Source organism: Cygnus atratus, chromosome 8, assembly GCF_013377495.2.
Source record: "Cygnus atratus isolate AKBS03 ecotype Queensland, Australia chromosome 8, CAtr_DNAZoo_HiC_assembly, whole genome shotgun sequence".
Taxonomy (NCBI): domain Eukaryota; kingdom Metazoa; phylum Chordata; class Aves; order Anseriformes; family Anatidae; genus Cygnus; species Cygnus atratus.
Genome location: NC_066369.1, coordinates 22,111,813 through 22,130,326, shown reverse-complemented (window position 1 = coordinate 22,130,326; position 18,514 = coordinate 22,111,813). Strand labels below are relative to the sequence as shown.

General features: G+C 58.0%; 2 protein-coding genes across 6 annotated transcripts in view; one reads left to right on the top strand and one right to left on the bottom strand.

The window, feature by feature from the left end:
- The window catches only part of ERI3 (ERI1 exoribonuclease family member 3), a 118,304-nt gene extending 108,998 nt beyond the window's left edge, over positions 1-9,306 (top strand). Inside the window, exon 8 of one of the 2 annotated variants that reach the window (XM_035537904.2) lies at positions 7,704-9,306. In XM_035537904.2, coding sequence (XP_035393797.1) covers positions 7,704-7,786 — 83 coding nt within the window. In that variant the 3' untranslated portion in view covers positions 7,787-9,306. The remainder of the gene's footprint in view (positions 1-7,703) is intronic. The other variant, XM_050712332.1, reaches the window with a different exon arrangement.
- Positions 9,307-10,391: 1,085 nt separating this feature from the next.
- Positions 10,392-18,514, bottom strand: part of DMAP1 (DNA methyltransferase 1 associated protein 1) — a 32,138-nt gene continuing 24,015 nt past the window's right edge. Inside the window, exons 9-11 of one of the 4 annotated variants that reach the window (XM_035537927.2) lie at positions 17,657-17,729; positions 15,407-15,690; positions 10,392-10,548 (exon numbers count right to left, since the gene is read on the bottom strand). In XM_035537927.2, coding sequence (XP_035393820.1) covers positions 10,495-10,548; positions 15,407-15,690; positions 17,657-17,729 — 411 coding nt within the window. In that variant the 3' untranslated portion in view covers positions 10,392-10,494. Of the gene's footprint in view, positions 10,549-14,392; positions 15,691-17,656; positions 17,730-18,514 lie in introns of those variants that run through there. The other 3 variants (XM_035537928.2, XM_035537926.2, XM_035537925.1) reach the window with 3 other exon arrangements.

The window sequence follows — 18,514 nt, the reverse complement described above, 5'->3', positions numbered from 1 at the left end:
CCATCCCCGCACCTCCGTCCTCATGCCCTGCTCTGGGCGTGCACAGGGAATGGGTCCGTGAGGACACAACCCCACCCGGAGGCAGGGCTACCTGCCCAGATCTGTTATTGCTTGAGAAAATCCCCTGGATTTTCTCTGGCTCTGATACCAACGAGTGGCTCTGGAGCCACCAACTTCGGGAACTCGGCACTGTCACCTTGTCCCCAGGCCAGGCCAGGCCATGTCCGCAGCCCAGCCCCGGAGCAAGGGAGCCCACCTCACCCTCGCTGCACCTCTCCGGTGCCCCAGCCGTGACTTTCTTCTGCAGAGCGACTTTGAGGCAAGCTGTAAAATACTGGGACGAGTTAAATAATACACGACAGTGTACGGTATAAATTACAGGAAGCCAGTGGTGGAGCGACATTGTATGCTGAATAAATTAAAGGCTGCGTGACTTACAGGCGAGATTGATCTCCTGCCGAGCATTTTGTTTGGTGACGTGCTTGTCATAAGGGAGAGCTAATTACCAGCTCGGCTCCGGCAATGGGGAACACGGCGCGGGCCGGGCGCCCCGAGCATTGGTGAGAGTCCTGCACTTGTAGGATTTGCTCTTCCCGAGGCCGGCCACGTGCCAGGGTCCTGGTAGCCAGGCCGTGTCCCTGGGGCACCGGGCTCCGTCGCATCGCGGGGTGACGGATGTACCAGGGCGTCCTCTGCAGGTCCCGGTTATATGGGGTCCAGCACTGCTGCAGGGAGTGACATGGGGCCTGAAAGTGTATGACCGGGGTTCGGGCTCCCGCTGTGCTGGGGACACATCCAGCCGGGGCCGCCCTGGTGCTGCTGGCCCCGGGGCACGGCTGCGGGGTCAGCCGGAGGGTGTGCAGCGGAGCAGCGATGGGCGAGAGCGCATCCTGCAGCAGCGGGGACAGCGGTGGCGTGGGGGGGACACGGGGCTGGAAACACGGCCACCAAGCCCGGGGCCGAGCCCAGTGCCCCGGCCCCAGCGCCGGGCTGGATGCGGCCACCCCGTCGGGCTGTCTGTCACTCGGCGGGATTATGAGTAGTGAGCGTAATGCATCGGCGTATGAATAGGGTTGTCTGGCTGATGGTGATGTATCGTTTTTCATTACTGCCTCTCAAGCCCTCCCTGCTCCACGTGTGGAAATTCTATTTATTCCCTAATTTGTAAAAATTCCCTCCTTATCTGATACCAATCAGGGAGGGGTAATTGGCTCTCCAGGGCTAGCGGCTGGGGTCCTGATGAAGAGATATGTGTGTCTGCTCCGGCTGTCCAGGCACCCTGCCCTGCTGCACCAGCGACACAGGCCACAATTAATAATGATTTGCAAATGGCAGACAAGCAATAACGCAGAAAGATGTCCAGCCAGCCTCCTGCCCGCCCCTTAATTTCCTTCTGTAATATAAATGGCACGGGAACGAAAATCCAGTGCTATAAATTCTGAAATTAGTTATTCACCGTAATAAATGGGGCCCTTTTTGGTGTGCGGTCCCCCCCCGTCTTCCTCCTCCGACCTCCCCCACTTCCCCCCTCGCCCGCCGCCTCCTTCATTTGAGCCCGAATATGCAAATGCCGTAATTTAACGGGATGGTGAAGTTGATTTTCATGTTAACTTAATTACTTTGATTTATGACGGGCTGCGGCGCAGACACGGCCCCGCCATCGCGCGGCTCCCCCCCGTCCCCTTCGCGCTCCCACCGACCCGCTTCCTCGCCGCCTTCCCTCCCCTTCTCGGTCCCTTTCCTCGCTCCGTCCCTCGCGCTCTGCCCCAAGTTCGGTGCTTTATTAGCTGCCTGGAAGTGGACATAAGTCCTCGCGACAATGGCGTGATGGGGAGGACAAATTCCCCGTCCTGCCTTGTTTAATCGTGCCTGGATAATGGATGTATAATTGACTCATTTGAATGCTTTTGCCTACAGGAGTGCAGAGCATTAAATGTTTGATTGCCTTAATTTCCAAACAGATCATTATCCCCTTCTTACCCGCTCTTAATAAACACTTTATGAGGATTTTTTTTTTTGTAAAGGAAAAAAAATCTCCACTCCTTGTACTTCTCCGAAGTGATAAACTCTAATTAAGTCTAATATTTAAAAATATGGTAATGGCGACTTGTTTGAATAAGTGGCCTGCATTTCCATAATTTCATTATTACGTAAAACACGCTAATTATTTGAAGTGTGCTTATTACTGAAAGAGAAATCTCCTCCTAATAAAGATGAAATTGGCTTTTTCCCTGTGTTGCTGAGCGTGCTGCTCCCCTTCCCTCCCGGCTGGGGCGCCGGCGCCGCTCGCTTTGTCTGCCCGGGGACGCTCGCGGGGCCACGTCAGTGTCCCGGGGGCTCCGGCAGGATTTCGGGGTCCCAAGCACAGCAGCTCCCCTGCCTGAGCCCTGTGTGCAGGGCCTGGGAAGAGCATCCCGTCCCCCCGGCACGGGGAGCAGCAACAGGTAGGGGACAAACTGAGTGCGAGAGCAAGACTCGGCTCCAGGTCCGCCGCAGAGCGCTTGCCGGCTCTCTGGCGGGGCAGTCAGGGGAGGCACCGGGATGAAGTCAATATAAAACTAATTTCCTTTTCTTCGTGAAGAAATGAGGTGTGTGGCAGTAACGTAATTGCAGATAATGAGGTAAGTTATTCTTAATATTCCGAGCGCCGCTGTCAGCTCCACCTAATATACCTGCCGGCTGTCCGGGGCGCGCAGAGCCCCTCGCACCGCGCAGGGTTATGAGGCCATTCATTTGGGAGCCTCAGGACCGGCCCTGACCTCCCCGTGGCTCCCTGACGTGTCCTTGTCACTGCTGCAGCCAGGTGTCCCCGGCCCCGTCCCACCCTTGCCCAGCACCAGCTCCCCAGAGCCGGGCCGTGACGTTTACCACCGGGGCCACCCCGACGGTGGGGTGGGGACCTGTGGCCCTCTTGTCCCCAAAGCTGGTGTGGCCGTGGGGGTGTCTGGTCCCTTTGCGGGGGGGGGGGGACTGACATTGCCTGTGCACAGCCACAGCCTCCTGCCACAGCTTGAGTGGGGGACAAATGTCGGTGTCCCCCGGGGGTGCCGTGGGAGCACAGGAAGGCCAAAACCCCTCTTGCTTCTCAGCGTCACCCCCGCAGCGGGGCTGTCCTGGGGCTGCTTTTGAGCCGAGGCACGGCCTGGATGTGACGTGCCGTGGTGGGGACGGGTGAAGGCTGGACACAGCTCCCTCCCTGCCCCGGCACACACGAGGCAAGCCGATGGCTCTGTCCCCTCCTGGGACGTGCCCACCCAGGGTGAGCAGCACAGCCGGCCAGGGCACGGTGGGGACATGACCCAGCACTCCCCTTCGGGATTGCCGGGAACACCAGCAGCAGCGTGGGGACAGCAGGGCTCCCACAGGTCACGAGGCTGCTGGCTGTCCCCTTGGTGAGGGGGGGAGGCGCAGGGAGGCTGTGGCCGGGCGTCCCTGCTTCCGCTGGCAGGGAGCCGTTCTAGGAAGGGAGCGGTGATATTATTCATTAACAGTAATCTGCCATTAGAACATTGACAAATGGCCCCTGGTCGCCTGAGCATCAGTTCTTGTACAGACCATAAAGCATGGGGACAGTTTAAATATGGACCTGCTCTGCTCGGGCCGGGGGGCGATCCGTCTTCCCAGCCGCAGCACAGGTGCGCCGGGGCTGGCCTCAAATGAGCACGGTCAGGGGGGCTCTCTGCTCCCGCAGCCCCTTGGGGCGGCCGTGGGCCCCACCGGGATGGAAAAGCTGGTTCCTTGCTCCGCCTGCTTGTCCCCGCTGGTCCCTGGGGTGGTGGCACCCGGGCGGTCTGGTGGCCGAGCCGGGAGAGGTGGGAGCCCCTTCCTTCCCTCCTGCTGCCTGGGGCTGGGGAGGGCGCGGGGGGCATCGCTGCACCTGCTGCACGAGCCTCGCTCCAGCTCCTTCGTGTGCCACGGCCGCATCCTGCCAAGCCCGTGGGGCTGTGGGATGTCCTCTTGCTGCCGAAATCCTCTGTCTCCTCCTGGGCTCGCGGCAGTGTTGCTGTGCCCCAGCCGGGGGCAGGAGGTGCCGTGCCGGCAGTGCTGCAAGCGGCACGGGCTTCTGCCTCCAGCCCTGCCGAGGAGCGCAGCGGGAGCGCGTGTCGCTGTGCCGGCACAAGGACAAGGACAGGCAGCGGTGCTGAACGCTGGCAAACTCCAGCCCTAATTAAAAGGCCCCGGCGTGAGCTCGCTCTGCCTGGCTGTCCCTGTGGCAGAGAGCTCGGCAAAGATGCGGAGAGGGCCGGGACGTGGGTACGCAGGTGGTGAGGAGCCATCGGGGCAGGCTTGGCCCCATCGTCCCGGGACCTCGGAGGGACCCACATGGGGACACAGGTGATGCTCCGAAGCGACACGACACGGCGAGGGGCAGGGAGGCGCAGCGGAGCCGCTGCTCCGTTTGCAGAAGGCAGCATAACCCCACGCTGACCCCTTTCACACACACCGCGCAACACCCCTAAATCAATTGCATCTTATTATTACAATATCAATATACAATATTCCTACAATAACACCATTGATTTTCTACTCAGAGGCTGCACCTAAGTCTGTTTTAAAGAGGAGGGAGTTAATAGTGCCCTCATTAAAAATCTATAGATTACCCCCCACCCCAAAAAAGAAAAAGCAGTTTATATTCATTAGGGCTATTGAATATAAAGTAATATGTTTGTGTAGGACATTGGAGTAATGTGATAATCCGTCCGCATATCAGGGAGAAATCCACTTAGCAACCCTGTCAGCTTGACAAGAAAAATGTGCCCATAAAGTCGGGAATACATTGAGGGAGCGAGCGCGAGGGAGAGCAGGGGCGCGCGGCCGTGCGCGCGTGCGCGCGGCTCCGGCAGAGCGGTGTCGGCGGCGCGGGGCCACCGTCACCCTGCTGCCGGCTCGGGGACACGGGCGGGCACCCCGCTGCCCTCCGAGGTGCTTGGGGCCGGGGCAGCAGGGGTGTGCTGGGGTGGGGAAAGTCGGGGCTCAGCCTGCTGCCACCCTGAGCATGGTCACCTGGTGGGACACGGGGCTGGCGGGTGACACCGGTGGCTGCGGGACCCCCTGTGGCAGCGTCCCCCGGGGAATAGCAGGGCTGCCCGCAGTCCTCTGCCTGCCTCGGCCCCGGGCTCGGCCCCCAGCCCCGTGGTCACCTTTGCAATGGATTAAGCACTGAAAGAGCAGAAAAGCAATCCCGTTTGCGCTCTCTTAGGTTGTCAATTGCCATTTTTGTAATAGAAATTCCTTTCACAAGGTAACAACGGCCAGATTTAGAGGATTTCATATTGCTAATAATTCCCCAAACAGCCATCTGACGGTGTTGTTTTAAAAGCCGCTTAGTTTTTTGCTTTGGAGTTTATGAAAATCTCCCACTCTAATATCCCGAGAGCCAGCCTATAATTGTGTTATTAAATCAATCGGAGCGGATTACATTGTAAAATCAATAGATGGCTGTAATTGCATATTAGAAAGTTGTTCTGCTGTTGTTGATTTTTTTTTACATGGATAATTATAATAAGCGTGTTTACCTTAGCGCTGATTTGGAATGAGTCTCACTAAATGACTTACGACGAGCTGGGCGCTCCCGCTGCCAGGGGGCCGTGCCGTCATTTGGGGTGGCGAGGGCGATGCTGCCTGCCTGGGCGCAATTTCTCGGCAGGCCATGTCCCCGCGATGTCCCGCTGGGAGCCAGCTCCTGGGGAAGCTGCGGTGCATGGGGCCGCTTGGCTGGGCGCGAGATGGAGGGGCCGGGGTCTGTGGGCAGGAGCTGGGGGGTGCAGCAGAGGGGGAGCCGAGAGCGAGCCTTGTCCTGGGACTGTGGGACGGCGACACCGCCCTGAGCAGCCCCCCGACTCCACGAGGTGCTGGCTTTGAACAGGGACAAGTGGCGATGGGAGCTGGCGCAGGGCGGGACACGCTTCGTGTGCCAGGCCCCGTCAGTGCCACCTCGGGCACCTCGGGATCTGCCACCGGCCGGGCGCTGGTGGCCGGGCAGGGCTGCGGGGCCGGGCAGGGCAGTGTGGTGGCACCGGCCCTGCCGCGGGCACCTGGCAGCGGGGCAGCGCTGCCCGTCTGCGCGGGGCCCTCAATCCGGCACGCGGCACTGTCAGCAGGCAGCCTGCTGTCTCCTAGACAGTGAAATATGGCCACAATTAGCCCGGATACAGTTCAATTATGATAAACAGCGTTTGCACCCTTTAAGCCGTGATTAAAAGGCCTCCTCCCGTTGATAGAGAGACCTAATTTCACATTATTATCGCTGTAGCTTGATTATAAAGCACTCCCTGGATTTACAGTTGGGAGATGGATGTGGAGGCTTCTTTATCATTTACACATCAGTAATGATGCAGCCTTCCCTCCACCACAACATCCATCCAGCGGCGGCGGGGAGAGGGGGGCCCGGGCTGCGCCCCCTCCCGGGGCGCCCTCTCCCCGTGTCAGCCGGGCCCCGCTGCCACACACAAGTGGGCAAAGTCACCCTTACGGTAACAGCTTGATAAATGGGCGCGCGGTAATGAAATGGAGACATCAAGGCGTGGGGCGAGGAAGAAAGAGTGGTAATCGGAACGAGTGGAGCTGTCCCGAAACGGAGGGGAGCGGGAAGAAGGATCGCCTCTGTGCCGTGTGCTGTCAAGGGAGAAATTACACATTTACTCTTGCTTTTTCTTAAGGAGACGGCCCTCATAGATCAAAACATGGATTTACAAGCCAATTTTCAACATGAAATATAGACACCAGGAATCAATTTAAGCCCGGCTTCTATTTTAGCAAACGGTGCCTGCGTTTAGTCCCAGGTAAATAACGCCAGGAGCGCCTGCCCCCTCCCCGCCTCGCAGCCCCGCGGCCTCTCGCTCTGGCCACCTCCGTGCCGTGGGCCGTCCCCCAGCAGCGGGGCCGTCTGTGGCCCTGCAGCCCGGCGGCACGGCATCCTGGGGCCAGCAGGCACGGGGTGGCACCGAGGGACAGCCCTGGCTGGGACGGGGACAACCCCGAAGCACGGAAGCAGGCGTCAGTGCTGCGGCAGGGAGAGCCGGGTGCCACGCAGCCCCTGTCCGAGGAGGGCGAGGGGAAGGGGAACGTGCGTGGCTGGTGGAAGGCAGCTGCGGTGTCACCGGCCAGCCCCAGCCCCGGATGAGCTGCGGGGACAGCTCCTTCGTGGGCCTGGTGCCTTACGGGGAGCTGGAAGGGGGCGGCCATCCGTAGGCTGGGTGGCTGGTGCTGGGATCACAGGGAAGCAGCTGCTGGCCCAGAGCTGGGGGGCCAGCATGGATCCGGCTCGTGGGAACGCTGCTGTTCCTATACATCCCCATGGCAGCGCCCCACAGCGAGCACTGGGCTGGGGGACACGGGGACACGGCACCCGGGCATGGCCTGGGCAGTGCTGCTGCCCCAGGCCAGCCTCCAGTCCTGGCCGTGGGGCCGTCCCTGTGCAGCGGGGCCGTACCGAGTGGTGGTGGCGGGGAGATGGGAGCCCTGCGCTCGCCCCACGCCGCTGGGGAGCCCCCCGATGGGGCTGGAGGCCCTGAGGAGCAGTGGCTGTAGGGGGTCGAGGTCAGCTTGTCCCCTTGGCTGGGCTGGAGGGGACACGGGGGCCGTGCAGCTCCGGGCACAGCCCTCACCCGGCCTCGGGGCTCGACCGAGGTCCCAGCTCTGCCCCGTGGCAGCCCTGGGCCGGAGCGCGGTTCTAACCCAGCGCCTCTGTGCTCTCTCCGCAGACGACTGTAAGAACATCGCCAACATCATGAAGACACTGGCCCATAGAGGCTTCATCTTCAAGCAGACCTCCAAACCCTTTTGATCCCCAGGGCAGGCCAGGCAGGGCTGCATGCGCCCGGCGCCGGCGAGGCGGGGAGGACGGGCTCTAGCATTCAAACGGCAACCGAGGCCAGAGGAACCGACACAAATCTCAATTCAGCTGTTACTCCAGTAGAGGTTGTATATATGGGAAGGCAAATCTGTGTAGACCTGATGTGACTCCCTCTCTGGGCTGCTCCGGACATTATGCCATGCTAGCGGACAGCCGCGTAGGGCGCTTGCACCACATTTTAGACTCGTAGTTTGTTCTTTTCTTTGGCTCCCGATTTCCGTCCCTCCCTCCATGTCCCACCCCGTCCTCCCTCTCCCGCCCTGTAGCCACAGCGTCCCCCCGGCATGGGCCGTCCCCGCCTTCCCCTCTTCTTTCTTTTCTCTGGTTTTATGTTTTCAGGCCTTGACGGCTGCTGCAGCGACGCCGGCACGTGCCCGCGCCCGGGCTGCGCTCGTAGAGGCTCAGCAGTGTCGAGACGGCCCCGACCCTCCCCAGCAGCCCCGGCCTCTCCCCGAGCGCCTTTTTCCCCTCTTTTTGAGTCAACACTAACCCCTCTTTGACTCCTGTATGTGACAAACGCAATCCGTCTCTTTATGTTCAAGGTGAAGTGCCTGTATTCTCCGCTGCAGAGCCCCCGGCAGCCCCACCGCGGGCTGCGGGGCCCCGGAGGGCTCCCTTCAGTGGGGCAGGGGCCCGGCGGGCGGGCGGGCGGGCGGCGGGAGGGAGGTGACAGCGCCCACGCAGAGCTCCCCCCCATCCCATCGCGTCCCATCCAGTCCCCGTCCCGTCTGCTCGTGCCTCTTGCGGGGATGGGTGGGATGCCCGGCCCTGCCCCAGCCCCGCCGACCGATTCCAGCTCCACCAGGGCCAGGCCCGCCGCAGCACCGCGTCCATTGCCGGCGGTGGACGTGCCAGCGTGCGCTGGCCCCCCCCCCCGACCCACAGGTACCTGAGCAGGGGAGCTGCAAATTGACCCAGGTCCCCGACCCTGCTCCCCTCCCATCCCCTCCGGCCTCCCCCGGTTCCCAAGCTGAGGCTCAGCCCCCGCGTGCCCACGGTCCCCGCACGCCGCGGGCCGTGCCGTGCCCCTCGCGGGTCCCCGCGGATGCTCAGCAGCAGCTGGCTTGTTGCCTGAGAGCCTTGCCGAGCACATCCCCTCCGGCTGGGTGGGCTCCCGGCCGGCCAGGGCGGTCAGGGGGCAGCTGTGGGGCAGGCTGAGGGCACGCGTCCCCCAGTGTCACCCAGCCCCGGGGCCCTGCTGAATGGAGCCCTCGTCCGGGTGCTGACCTGCAGGGAGGCTGCAGCCCCGGGCCCGTGCGTGCATGGCCTGGAGCGAAGCCGGTGACGGCAGCCAGAAGGGCAATACAGGCACTGAACTTGGCGGTACATGACTGCATGGTGTGTGGTGTTCCAGTTAAACCAACCGATAATGCAAACCCAGCATTTTCATTGTCTAGTTATTCCAATCCTTGCTGTAAATGTGCCACATGAATAAAGTTTGGGGGTAAAGGAGCCCGGGCTGTGCCCATGCATGTGCGAGTGTGTGCGGGGACGGAGGGGGCTGAGCCGGGTGGGTGCGTGGCAGCAGGATGCCCCACCAGCGGGGCTGCCCTCCCTGGGGGTGCAGCACCCCAGCACATCCGTGTACCCCAAATGCCATGTGCGAACGCAAGCTTTTTGGCTGTGGAAGGGAGATCGGGATATGCGCGCGCAGCCTTGGTGCTACCCAGCACAGCCTTGAGCCCACAGCAGGGTGACGGCCACCAGCAAGTCCCACGGGTGTCTGTCACCGCCCCCTGCCCTGCGGCCTGGCACACAGTCCAGGATGAAGCCACATTCAGGAGGATGCCAAGCAGAGACGCGTGCTCCCAGCACACGCATTACCTACTACACAGCCCTGTGCCCATGCGCAGAGCAGCTTTGCTCCCGGCCCTGTCCAGCACCTGGGAGCAGGGCACCCAGCAGCGCAGGAACCCCCCAGGGACCTGCCCAGCACCGTGGTGCTGCAGGGAACAGGGATACGGCCACACAGCTGGCACGAAGCGGGCAGCTCCCGGAAAGCCCGGGCAGCCTCAGCCCGCTTTGCTCCAAGCAAAGGTCACAGGGGTTTTAATGGCTCCCTCCGTGCAGCCCCCGATCAGCTTTATTGACCTATTTTCGATGGAGTCGTCTAATTAGTTTTCTATGAAAACTAAGAACTTGGCCTTTGCCCTTTACTCCTGCAGGCGAGAATGTGACTCAGAGGACGTTGTCACGGCGGATCGATCACCAGTTACACTTGAAAGGCAGCGCGGAGGGGACGAGGGGGTGGGCAGGCCAGGTGGGTGCCCAGCTCGGCACAGCACCGGGCACACAACCGGGGCCACCGGTGCCCGCAGTGCACGAACCCAGGCTGCCATCACTGCCTTCAGCGATGCCACAGCCCCTCCAGGACCTTACAGAACAAAAACCCGAACTACCCGGGGTGGAGCTGGGATGGCTCTCACCACCTCCTCCTGCTCTGCTCGGTCTGGCGGGGCTGATGACCACTCTGGTGCAGGTTGCAAACAATGGGTTCTGTATTTACAGGGACGCTCACAAAAATCTGGTGGGTAAAAAAAGTCAGCCGGCTGTCCCGGGGGCTCCAGGACAGGGTGGCACCGACCGTGCACACAGCTCTGCACCTCCTCCTCGCCCAGCACAGGGGGCTCACGGCTTCTTCACCTTCTTGACGGAGGAGGAGCTGGAGGCTGATTCCCTTCGCTTTCTCTGCTCTGAGAGGGAGATGGGAAACAAAAGGAAAACCAGGGTCAGCAGGTGGGAGCTGGCAAATGCACCCGCCTGCCCCGGAGCCCGTCCTGCAGCCGGCCGCAGGGTGTCGGGCTGCAGAGCCAGCGGTGCCCGAGCTGCTCTGAGCCGTGCTGCCACCCGCCCGGCTGGAGGCAGAGCCAGTCCTGGTGTGACGGAGCTAACCCGGCAGTGCCAAGGGGCTGGGCTGGCACCTTGGAGGGGGTGGCTCCTCCCCGACATGGGTAGGGCTTTGGGACAAGCGTCTTTGGGGTTGGGGGGGTCTGGGTGTGACCAGAACTGGGCTGAGCTCTGCAACAACCCGGCCCCGACGGAGCACACTTGTACACAACAAGCCCTATGGAGCAGGGCACCAGGAGAGGGGCAGAGCAGCTCACACTACGGCCAGCTGTGCTGGGGCTGCTCGGAGCAGGAACGGGCAGAGCCTGGAAACTCCTCTGCTGTCCAGGAGCTGCCATGACAATTCCCCAGGTGCACAGCAGGAGGTGGAGAGGGAAAACCCCAGCTCCTCAGAGAAACACCTCTCTTCTTCACCAATGTGACTGAGCAGGACTGATGGGCTCTGGTGGGTTCTCACCTTTCATGGAGTAAGTTTTAGGACTGACTCCGGGCATACATCAGGGGTAAAATGGGGCCATTCACACCACACTGGGAACACAACCCTCGCATACCACTGCACTGCGCTGAGTCTCCGTGCCAGGTGCTGCACAGACACCACGGCCGCGGCTGCCTCCCACCATTGCGGGGTCAGCGCCCAAAGCTCCGGGCACACCAGCGCCCCAGCAGCGTGCGATCAGGTCCCCTTTGCACAACGGACCACGGGCAGTGGGGAAGGAAGGGCTGCGCAGTCAGTGCCTGCGGCCAGGTCCCCGCCATGCTGAGCCCTGCAGCAAACCCCATCTCTAACGGGGCTCCCCAAAACACTCCCGGCCTCCCCATCCCTCCTCCTGCAGGTCCCTCGCACGCCGCTCCGTGTGCTCGGCGGCAGCGTGGTGGGAGGCCCTGCCGCCCGCCCCAGCGGGAAGGCGGCCCCAGTCCCCTCTGCACGCCCGGCAGACGGCAAACAGAGCATGGAATTTGCACGGCTAAAAGTTAAATACAACACACACACGGATTTCGTCAGAGGGCCTGGCACGACTGCCTTCGCGGGATCCGATTAACGGGGAAATAAAAGGGCCAGAGAACCCACGCAGCAGTGCGAACAGATGCCCTATAAAAATCAAATACGTGGTAATCAAGGGGACCGAAAGGTACATTTAAAAAAACAAAAACCCACCCTGGAAACAAAGGAACGGGGCTTTGTGGCTTTCCTGGGAGGGCTGTGGAATTAATGGGGAAGAGCACATGTGTTTGATAATCTTTATATGGCAAAAGACCCATCTTTCAAATATGTCACAAATTCATATTAATCACCTTCCTATTGCCTTCTGTGGCGCAGCTATTCCAGTTGCCTTGGGCAAAATTGGGAACTGTCTGGTTAAAAAAAATGTTTTACATTATAATTTACAAGAGCCTACAAGTCTAGTTTCTTTTAATGGAAAGAACGATTAAAAAAAAAAAAAGAGTGGAATATATATACACCCTGGTATATATACACTATATATATATATTAAAATATATATATATATAAAAGACAGATATTGTAACTCCATCTGGAAAGAGAGAATGTTTGATCTTAACAATGTAACTTCTAGCTTTCAAACAGGCTCAGAAAACAAGAAGTCAGCAGGAGTTCAGATAAAGGAAGCTTAAAAGTCAAATAATTCTGACTCTGAACCCGAGACTTCTTAGACTCAAGGTCTTTTCCGTTACCCATTAATGGGCTGACTTGTGAGCTCAGGAACAAAGTGCTGCAATGTGAGGATTTCTGAGAGTCACTCATTACAGATCACTGAGTGGAGTCTGAGTTGCGGAAATCAAAGGATCCAATCTGGAGTAACTGGCTGAACTTCTGCTTGGAACTAATTTGTTCCGAGTTCGGCTCACCTTTCACCTCCCGAAGGCCCCGAGCACAGTCCCTACCGGGGTCAGCAGCAGACGGCGCCGGGGGGATCCCGGCTCAGCTTTAATGGTCAGCGACGGGCACCGCAGCCCCTGGGAGATGGTGGATGGCAGCCCCAGGAGGAGGGACGCAGGGGATGCAGCAGGGCAGTGCAGTGCTGGGCTTCCCGCTGCCCACAGCAGCCGCGGCACGCAGGCACCGCTCCTGCCCGGGGCTCACGGCGCACGCCCTGCTGCACGGAGCGCAGCGCGGACAGGAGGGGCTTCCAAGGGGGGCAGCAAGGCCCTAGGGATGGCATCACCGAGGGGCAGCGCTGCTGGGGACCCCCAGGGATGTCTGCTCCTGCCTACGCCCAGGGGAAGGGCTGAGCTGGAGAAAGGCCCTGGGGACAGCCCCATGCTGAGAGCACGGCCAGCTGTTGGTGCAACGGTTACCTCTGGGTGCTTTCATCCAACCATGCCGAATCCTGGAAAGGAATCCAGGCTTGCAGAGAAGAACAAGGGAGTCAGGGCTCAGTCCTATTCCTGGCTTTGCCACTCACTCTCCCCCAACATCTGGAGCAGGATACTTCTCTCCAGGGAAACAAATCTGGCTTCAGGGGAGCAGCTGGCTCGGAGGCTGAACTAATCCGTGCTCAAACCAACACGGATGTATGCCATGGATGGGCAGTGCTAGACAGCACAAAAGGATTCATTCTCTAACTCAGAGGAATTTGAAGCAGGGAGATTAAACGCTTCCCCTGGCAGCTCAGTGGCAAAGCACAGGCTTGAACTCCAAGTTCAAGGCTGGCGTGGCTGGGCTAAACCACAGAAGCAGCCTTGGCGAGGTGCAGGGCAGGCTGCCACCCACAAACACCCACGGCCAGGGCTGCAGGAGGCAAAGGAGCATGGCACGCTGCTGAGCGGGCAGGCTGTGCCCCAGCACACCACCTGCCCAACAAACGGCTGCCTGTTGGTGCTACCAGCACTGCAGGGTGGGGACACTGCCATGCACCCCACCAGGACTGCCCCAGCCACCCCCCAACCTTCCAAGTGCTGATTTTTTATCTGTGACACCGAGTGAGAGGCACTGGGGCGGGGCAGGGAACACCAGCAACACACGGCCTCCAACCAGCTTAGCCCATCCTTGGGAAAAGATGGTTGTGGGCCACGAGCTGCTGGTCCCTCATGCTGCCTGAGCACCCAGAACTGCAGGAAAGGTACAAGGCAAGTGCTGTGCTAGGCCGTGCCCAACTCTCCAAACATGCCCGAGCCAGGCAGAACATGGCACAGCAGCCCCATTCCCCTTCTCTCCGAGATACCCCTCCAGCTGGGATGTAATTTTTTCCCCCCTCAAAAGGTAACATAAAACGGTCACAGTGTGAATGTGCTTGACCTTTTGTCTTGGACTAATCTAATTGTGTCGTCTTTGTGTAATCAGCCGGTAAAGGTCAGTGCTGTATTTAACATGGAGGCCCTTTAGGTACTGAATTTGCCTTGCAGTGAATTAACTTGATTATATTTCTTTCAAATATGTCAGAGACCAGGTCAGTTTAACCCTCTCTGCGCTGCCTGGGCCCACCTCTTTGTTTCCAGCTCCAGGAGGTGGCGCTGAGGAAGGACGTGGTCAGAAACACACTCGGGCTCCCTCCTCCTGCAGTGGCCGCCACCACCACCACTCTCCCATCTTCCCAAGGAGCAGTCTCAAGGGAAAGCAGGTGTGTTGCGAACCAGCCCAAGAGGTTTCCAAACCGGGACATACTCTGGACCGCACGGAGGGGTGGGATTTCAGATGGAATGCAGTGGGGAAAAAAAGATTCAGAAGACTCCTTTCCAAACATGAACCTGTCTCAGCGGAACGCTTCCTTATGACTCCATATTGTCACAAGTGAATAGGACATTACTCAAGTCCAGATTAATGTGTCACCTCTGCCGTTGACAGATAAGGTGTTCTCAATATCCTGCAATAATACATTATACATTTTAGAAAGTAAAGGTCTGTGACGCTACCGGGGCAGTTCGTCTGAGGCGTCGGGGATGCCACTGCGTGGAGACGGGCAGCTTTTTATCAGGCAGTTCAGCTCAGCTGTGCCAGGGGACCGCACGGAAGGGAAAGCAACCTTGGCTGACCCCCAGGCGTACCCTCGGCCCTGAGGCAGTGGTGAGGAGCTGGCAGCCTACCCTCGGGGAGGTAGGGAGGAGAGAGCTGGTGATGGATTTACAGCATGCACAGGACACTGTCGCAGGGCTCGTGGTTGAAGCTTCAGTGGCTTCCAGAACCCCTAGGTCTGGCTTTCCTTTCTCAGCACTGGAAGTGGGGTAGAGAAATACACCCCTTTGCTCTTCAGATGCCTCTCTCCTTCCCCAGCCTCCTGCCCCAGGTAGGGCTACCCCTCAGCTCCAGGGACTCGGGCAGATCATGGCTCATCATATCAAGGCTGCTTTTCCCACTTGCTTCCCTCTGCTGAGCAACCCTTATGGGGTTGTGTCTAGAAGGAAAATGCCTCAGGCCTGCAGCTGTACTGGCATCACTGTTGCTGCCCTGGTGCAAGCTCTCGTCACCCAAAGCCTCGCTGCTTTGGTCCACGGTGGCACCCGCATCAAGCCATCTGCCTGCATGCAGGATGTAGAAAGACCTGCTGACCCCACCTATAGCACCAAGAACACTGTCCAGCACAGGAGACAAGCCCAGAGAGCACTGGGACTTGGGGAAACGGGCGTGCTGTGCTCCCTTGGACGTGCACGCCTGGAGGGAGAGCAGGGCAGCATCCCCAGCGCTCGTCAGGGCATCTGCGTCGGAGACCTGAGTGCTCCCTGTTCTGCCCCCCCAACCTTCCTCCTCACCGAGTTGGGGGTCAGTGGTGCTCCTACTACATCAATGATCTGGTCCTTGGCATCTCCCTTGCCCTCCTCGATGCCGAGCCCTGCCTGGCCATCTGGATGGGCACCTTCCGCACTGAGGGGGCCAATGCTGCCAGCTTTGGCCAGCGCCTCGTAGCGGTGCCGTAACATCTGCAGCTCATATTCACAGTTGGCAAAGGCTTGCTTCAGCTCATACAGCAGCACCAGGTCACTCCGCAGCTCGTTGAACATCTGCACGATCTCCTCCGTGGGCATAGGGTTGAGATCTAGGGAGAAAAAGGAGTCCTGTTAAACGCCCAGAGCAGCAACCCCATGTCAGAAGATCCCTAGAAAGGTCCTGGCTGCACAGTTCCCTCCCACAAAGATGTGCCAGGAGCCTCACTCCCATCATGTGGTTCTGTAACAGTTGAATACCTGGAATTTCCAGGCTGTCCTTTGGCTCTGGCCAAGGACTAAGGGTGAACCTGCTAAATTCAGGACTCACCAAGTGAAGGGTGAAGAAAGACTGAGACAGGTCAGACCAGAAGGCAGAACCTTGCTACCCACCAGCTGATACAATGGGAGTAAGTCCTTAGACACTGTTGCAGAAGACAGAAGAGCTCCCGTTGTCCCCTGTGCACGCACCAACAAGGAGCAGATGGGCTGAGCTCTCTCACCACTGCTCCTCCCAGAGCAGGGCTGAGGCGCAGAACCGCTCTGGTGCTGTGTTACAGGCACATCTTAACACGGACCTGAACTGCTGGTGGCGAGGGCTGGCAGACCACCCTGCACCTTGCGTTCTGCTGCAATCACACACAGACAGAGCCAGGAAGAGCTGCGTGTTCTGGAAAAGGATGAAGCTCTGTGTATCTGTCCTGGTACAGCAGGGCCCTGCTGTCTGCAGGGCTGGCTGCACGACCCCTAACCGCTAGCAGTGTATTCACCCACACAAAGCCCAGGTGGTTTTTCTGCACTCTACGGCACAACAGGGCTGGAGCTCCAGGAAACCCTTGAGATGTGTGTATGTTATAAAGCTGGAGTGGGGAGTCAGAAACCCCTCCTTACCCTCACGGAAAGTGGGCTTTAAGAGGCACTCAGATCCTTCCAAAGGCTTCCCTAGCAAGCTCAGCTGGCACTCTTTCAGCCTCAATCCTGCCATTCCACTAAACACTTTTACAATCCAATTAATCTCCTTCCATCTCTCTCTCCTTTATTGTCAGTCAAAAGATCTACCTATTTTTCCCTGGGCTACAGACTGCTTTTAACAGGGAAAAAAAATGACAGTAACTCCCTTAGTTTTAAAGCAGAAAGGGGAAATCACCCGGGTTGAGCTGCTTTTACCAGCTACAGGAGGCTTTCGAAACTGCACACAGTCTCTGAGGCAACGTATCAAGCCACAGACCAGTTGGCCCAAAAAACTAAACAAGAGCTAACAGAAGTCAGGGCTGGGAGCGGGTTCAGTAAGCTCTTGTAAATCACCATACGGCTTTTTTTTTTTTTTTTTTTTTTTTAAATTCCTGCAGACACAATGCAGGGGAAAAAGGACCTCAGGTGTCTAATCAAGGGGCACTGCATGCTGGGACCTGTAGTACCTGCAAACCACACTTGCTGCATGGAGGGCAGCAGCTGACCACGGGCTGCACTGCTTCCCCTCCGACTATGAGTGGGTATTGTACGTGGCAAGCAAACCCTTCTTTCTGCTGCTAAGACACTAGAGTTCAAGAGTGAGGGATGTGTGTTTACTTGCCTTTCAGCAGAGGTGCTCCAGATTTTCACACAGCATGCAGCCTATAAAGGGGGGATGAACAGTCCCAGACGCATTTTGGACTTGCCACCGTGAGCAGTAAATTAAGAGGAAACGAAGCTTGAAAGCAAGACAGGGCAGCCCTGAACAATGCGCATGCCATGGTCACTAACACACTTAGAAGTACCTCTCCCGGCAAGGCTGAGATTTGCCTTCCTAATACTGTGCTGCCTCTCTTGATGGTTAAAAAGGCCCAAACAAGAGAGAAACAAAGAGTCTTTTAAAACATTTTTCTACTGGGAGGAAAGAAAAAAACCCTGTGCATCTTGTTCTGGCTTTTACCCTCTCTCTTTTTTTTTTTTTTTTTAAACACATAAAATATTTTAAAAACCATTCACATACTGTTATTCAAGAAACTGGCTGTATTACTAGGGGAAAAAATAGCCCATCTCAAGAACAAAGGCTAGCTCTGTGTGTCTCTTTCTCTCTCGCGTGCCCCCTTTACTCACCTACTCCGAGTTCCATCAGCATCTGCTCCAGGGCTTTAATCTTCTTCTGTCCCACCGAGCTTGGCAGTTTCATCTGGAACACAAAGGTAACAGAGCCACACAGCTCAGAGATAGCCCTCACTCACAGCCGTCTAGTTCAAAAGGCAAGAGAGCTTTTCTTTTTATAGTGCAGGGGGAACAAAAAAAGAAAGGGAGAGAAAGGAAAATCAAGTGGTAAGAGAAGGAGACAGGGGCTGAAAGTTTTTAGACTAGGTCCGAGGGCAGGTATTGAAAAGCCTGGTCGCGAGGGCTTTTATTTTCTCTCTCGTGTGTGTGCAAGACACGCTGTTTTACAGTTTCCATGTGTCACTGAATTAACAACAAAAGTTCTTCTTGGCTTCAAAACCTCTCCCGCGGTGCCCAGCCCATCAAAGGGCTCATTTACACAGTGGCTAATGTGCAACGCTGCCCTACTTTATTCGCTTTAGCCGGCCTGATTAGACTCATGCGCTAACAGACTCACTTCTCCTTTTACCTGCTGAGCCCCAGACCTGTGGGATTCATTTACAGAGCAGGCTTTATAACAAAGGGGAGAGACAGAGAGAGCACAGTTACTTGACTGGCGGAAGTGTGAACACACATTTACATCGGAGCTAAGGGGCTAGGTGAGAGAAGAAGCATCAGATGTGAGCTATGAAAGGGAAGCGGAGCTGGCCAGGAGAGGAAGAATGCATACACTTAGCAGGGTCCTTCCTCTGCATTCATTTGGGCTCTGGCAGGAGTGCTAGCTGCTCAGACCAAGCATTTATTACATTACAAGCTGCATGAACGCAGCTGGCACAATATGGCAGGGAGAACAGGGCTCCGAGCCCTGTGGAT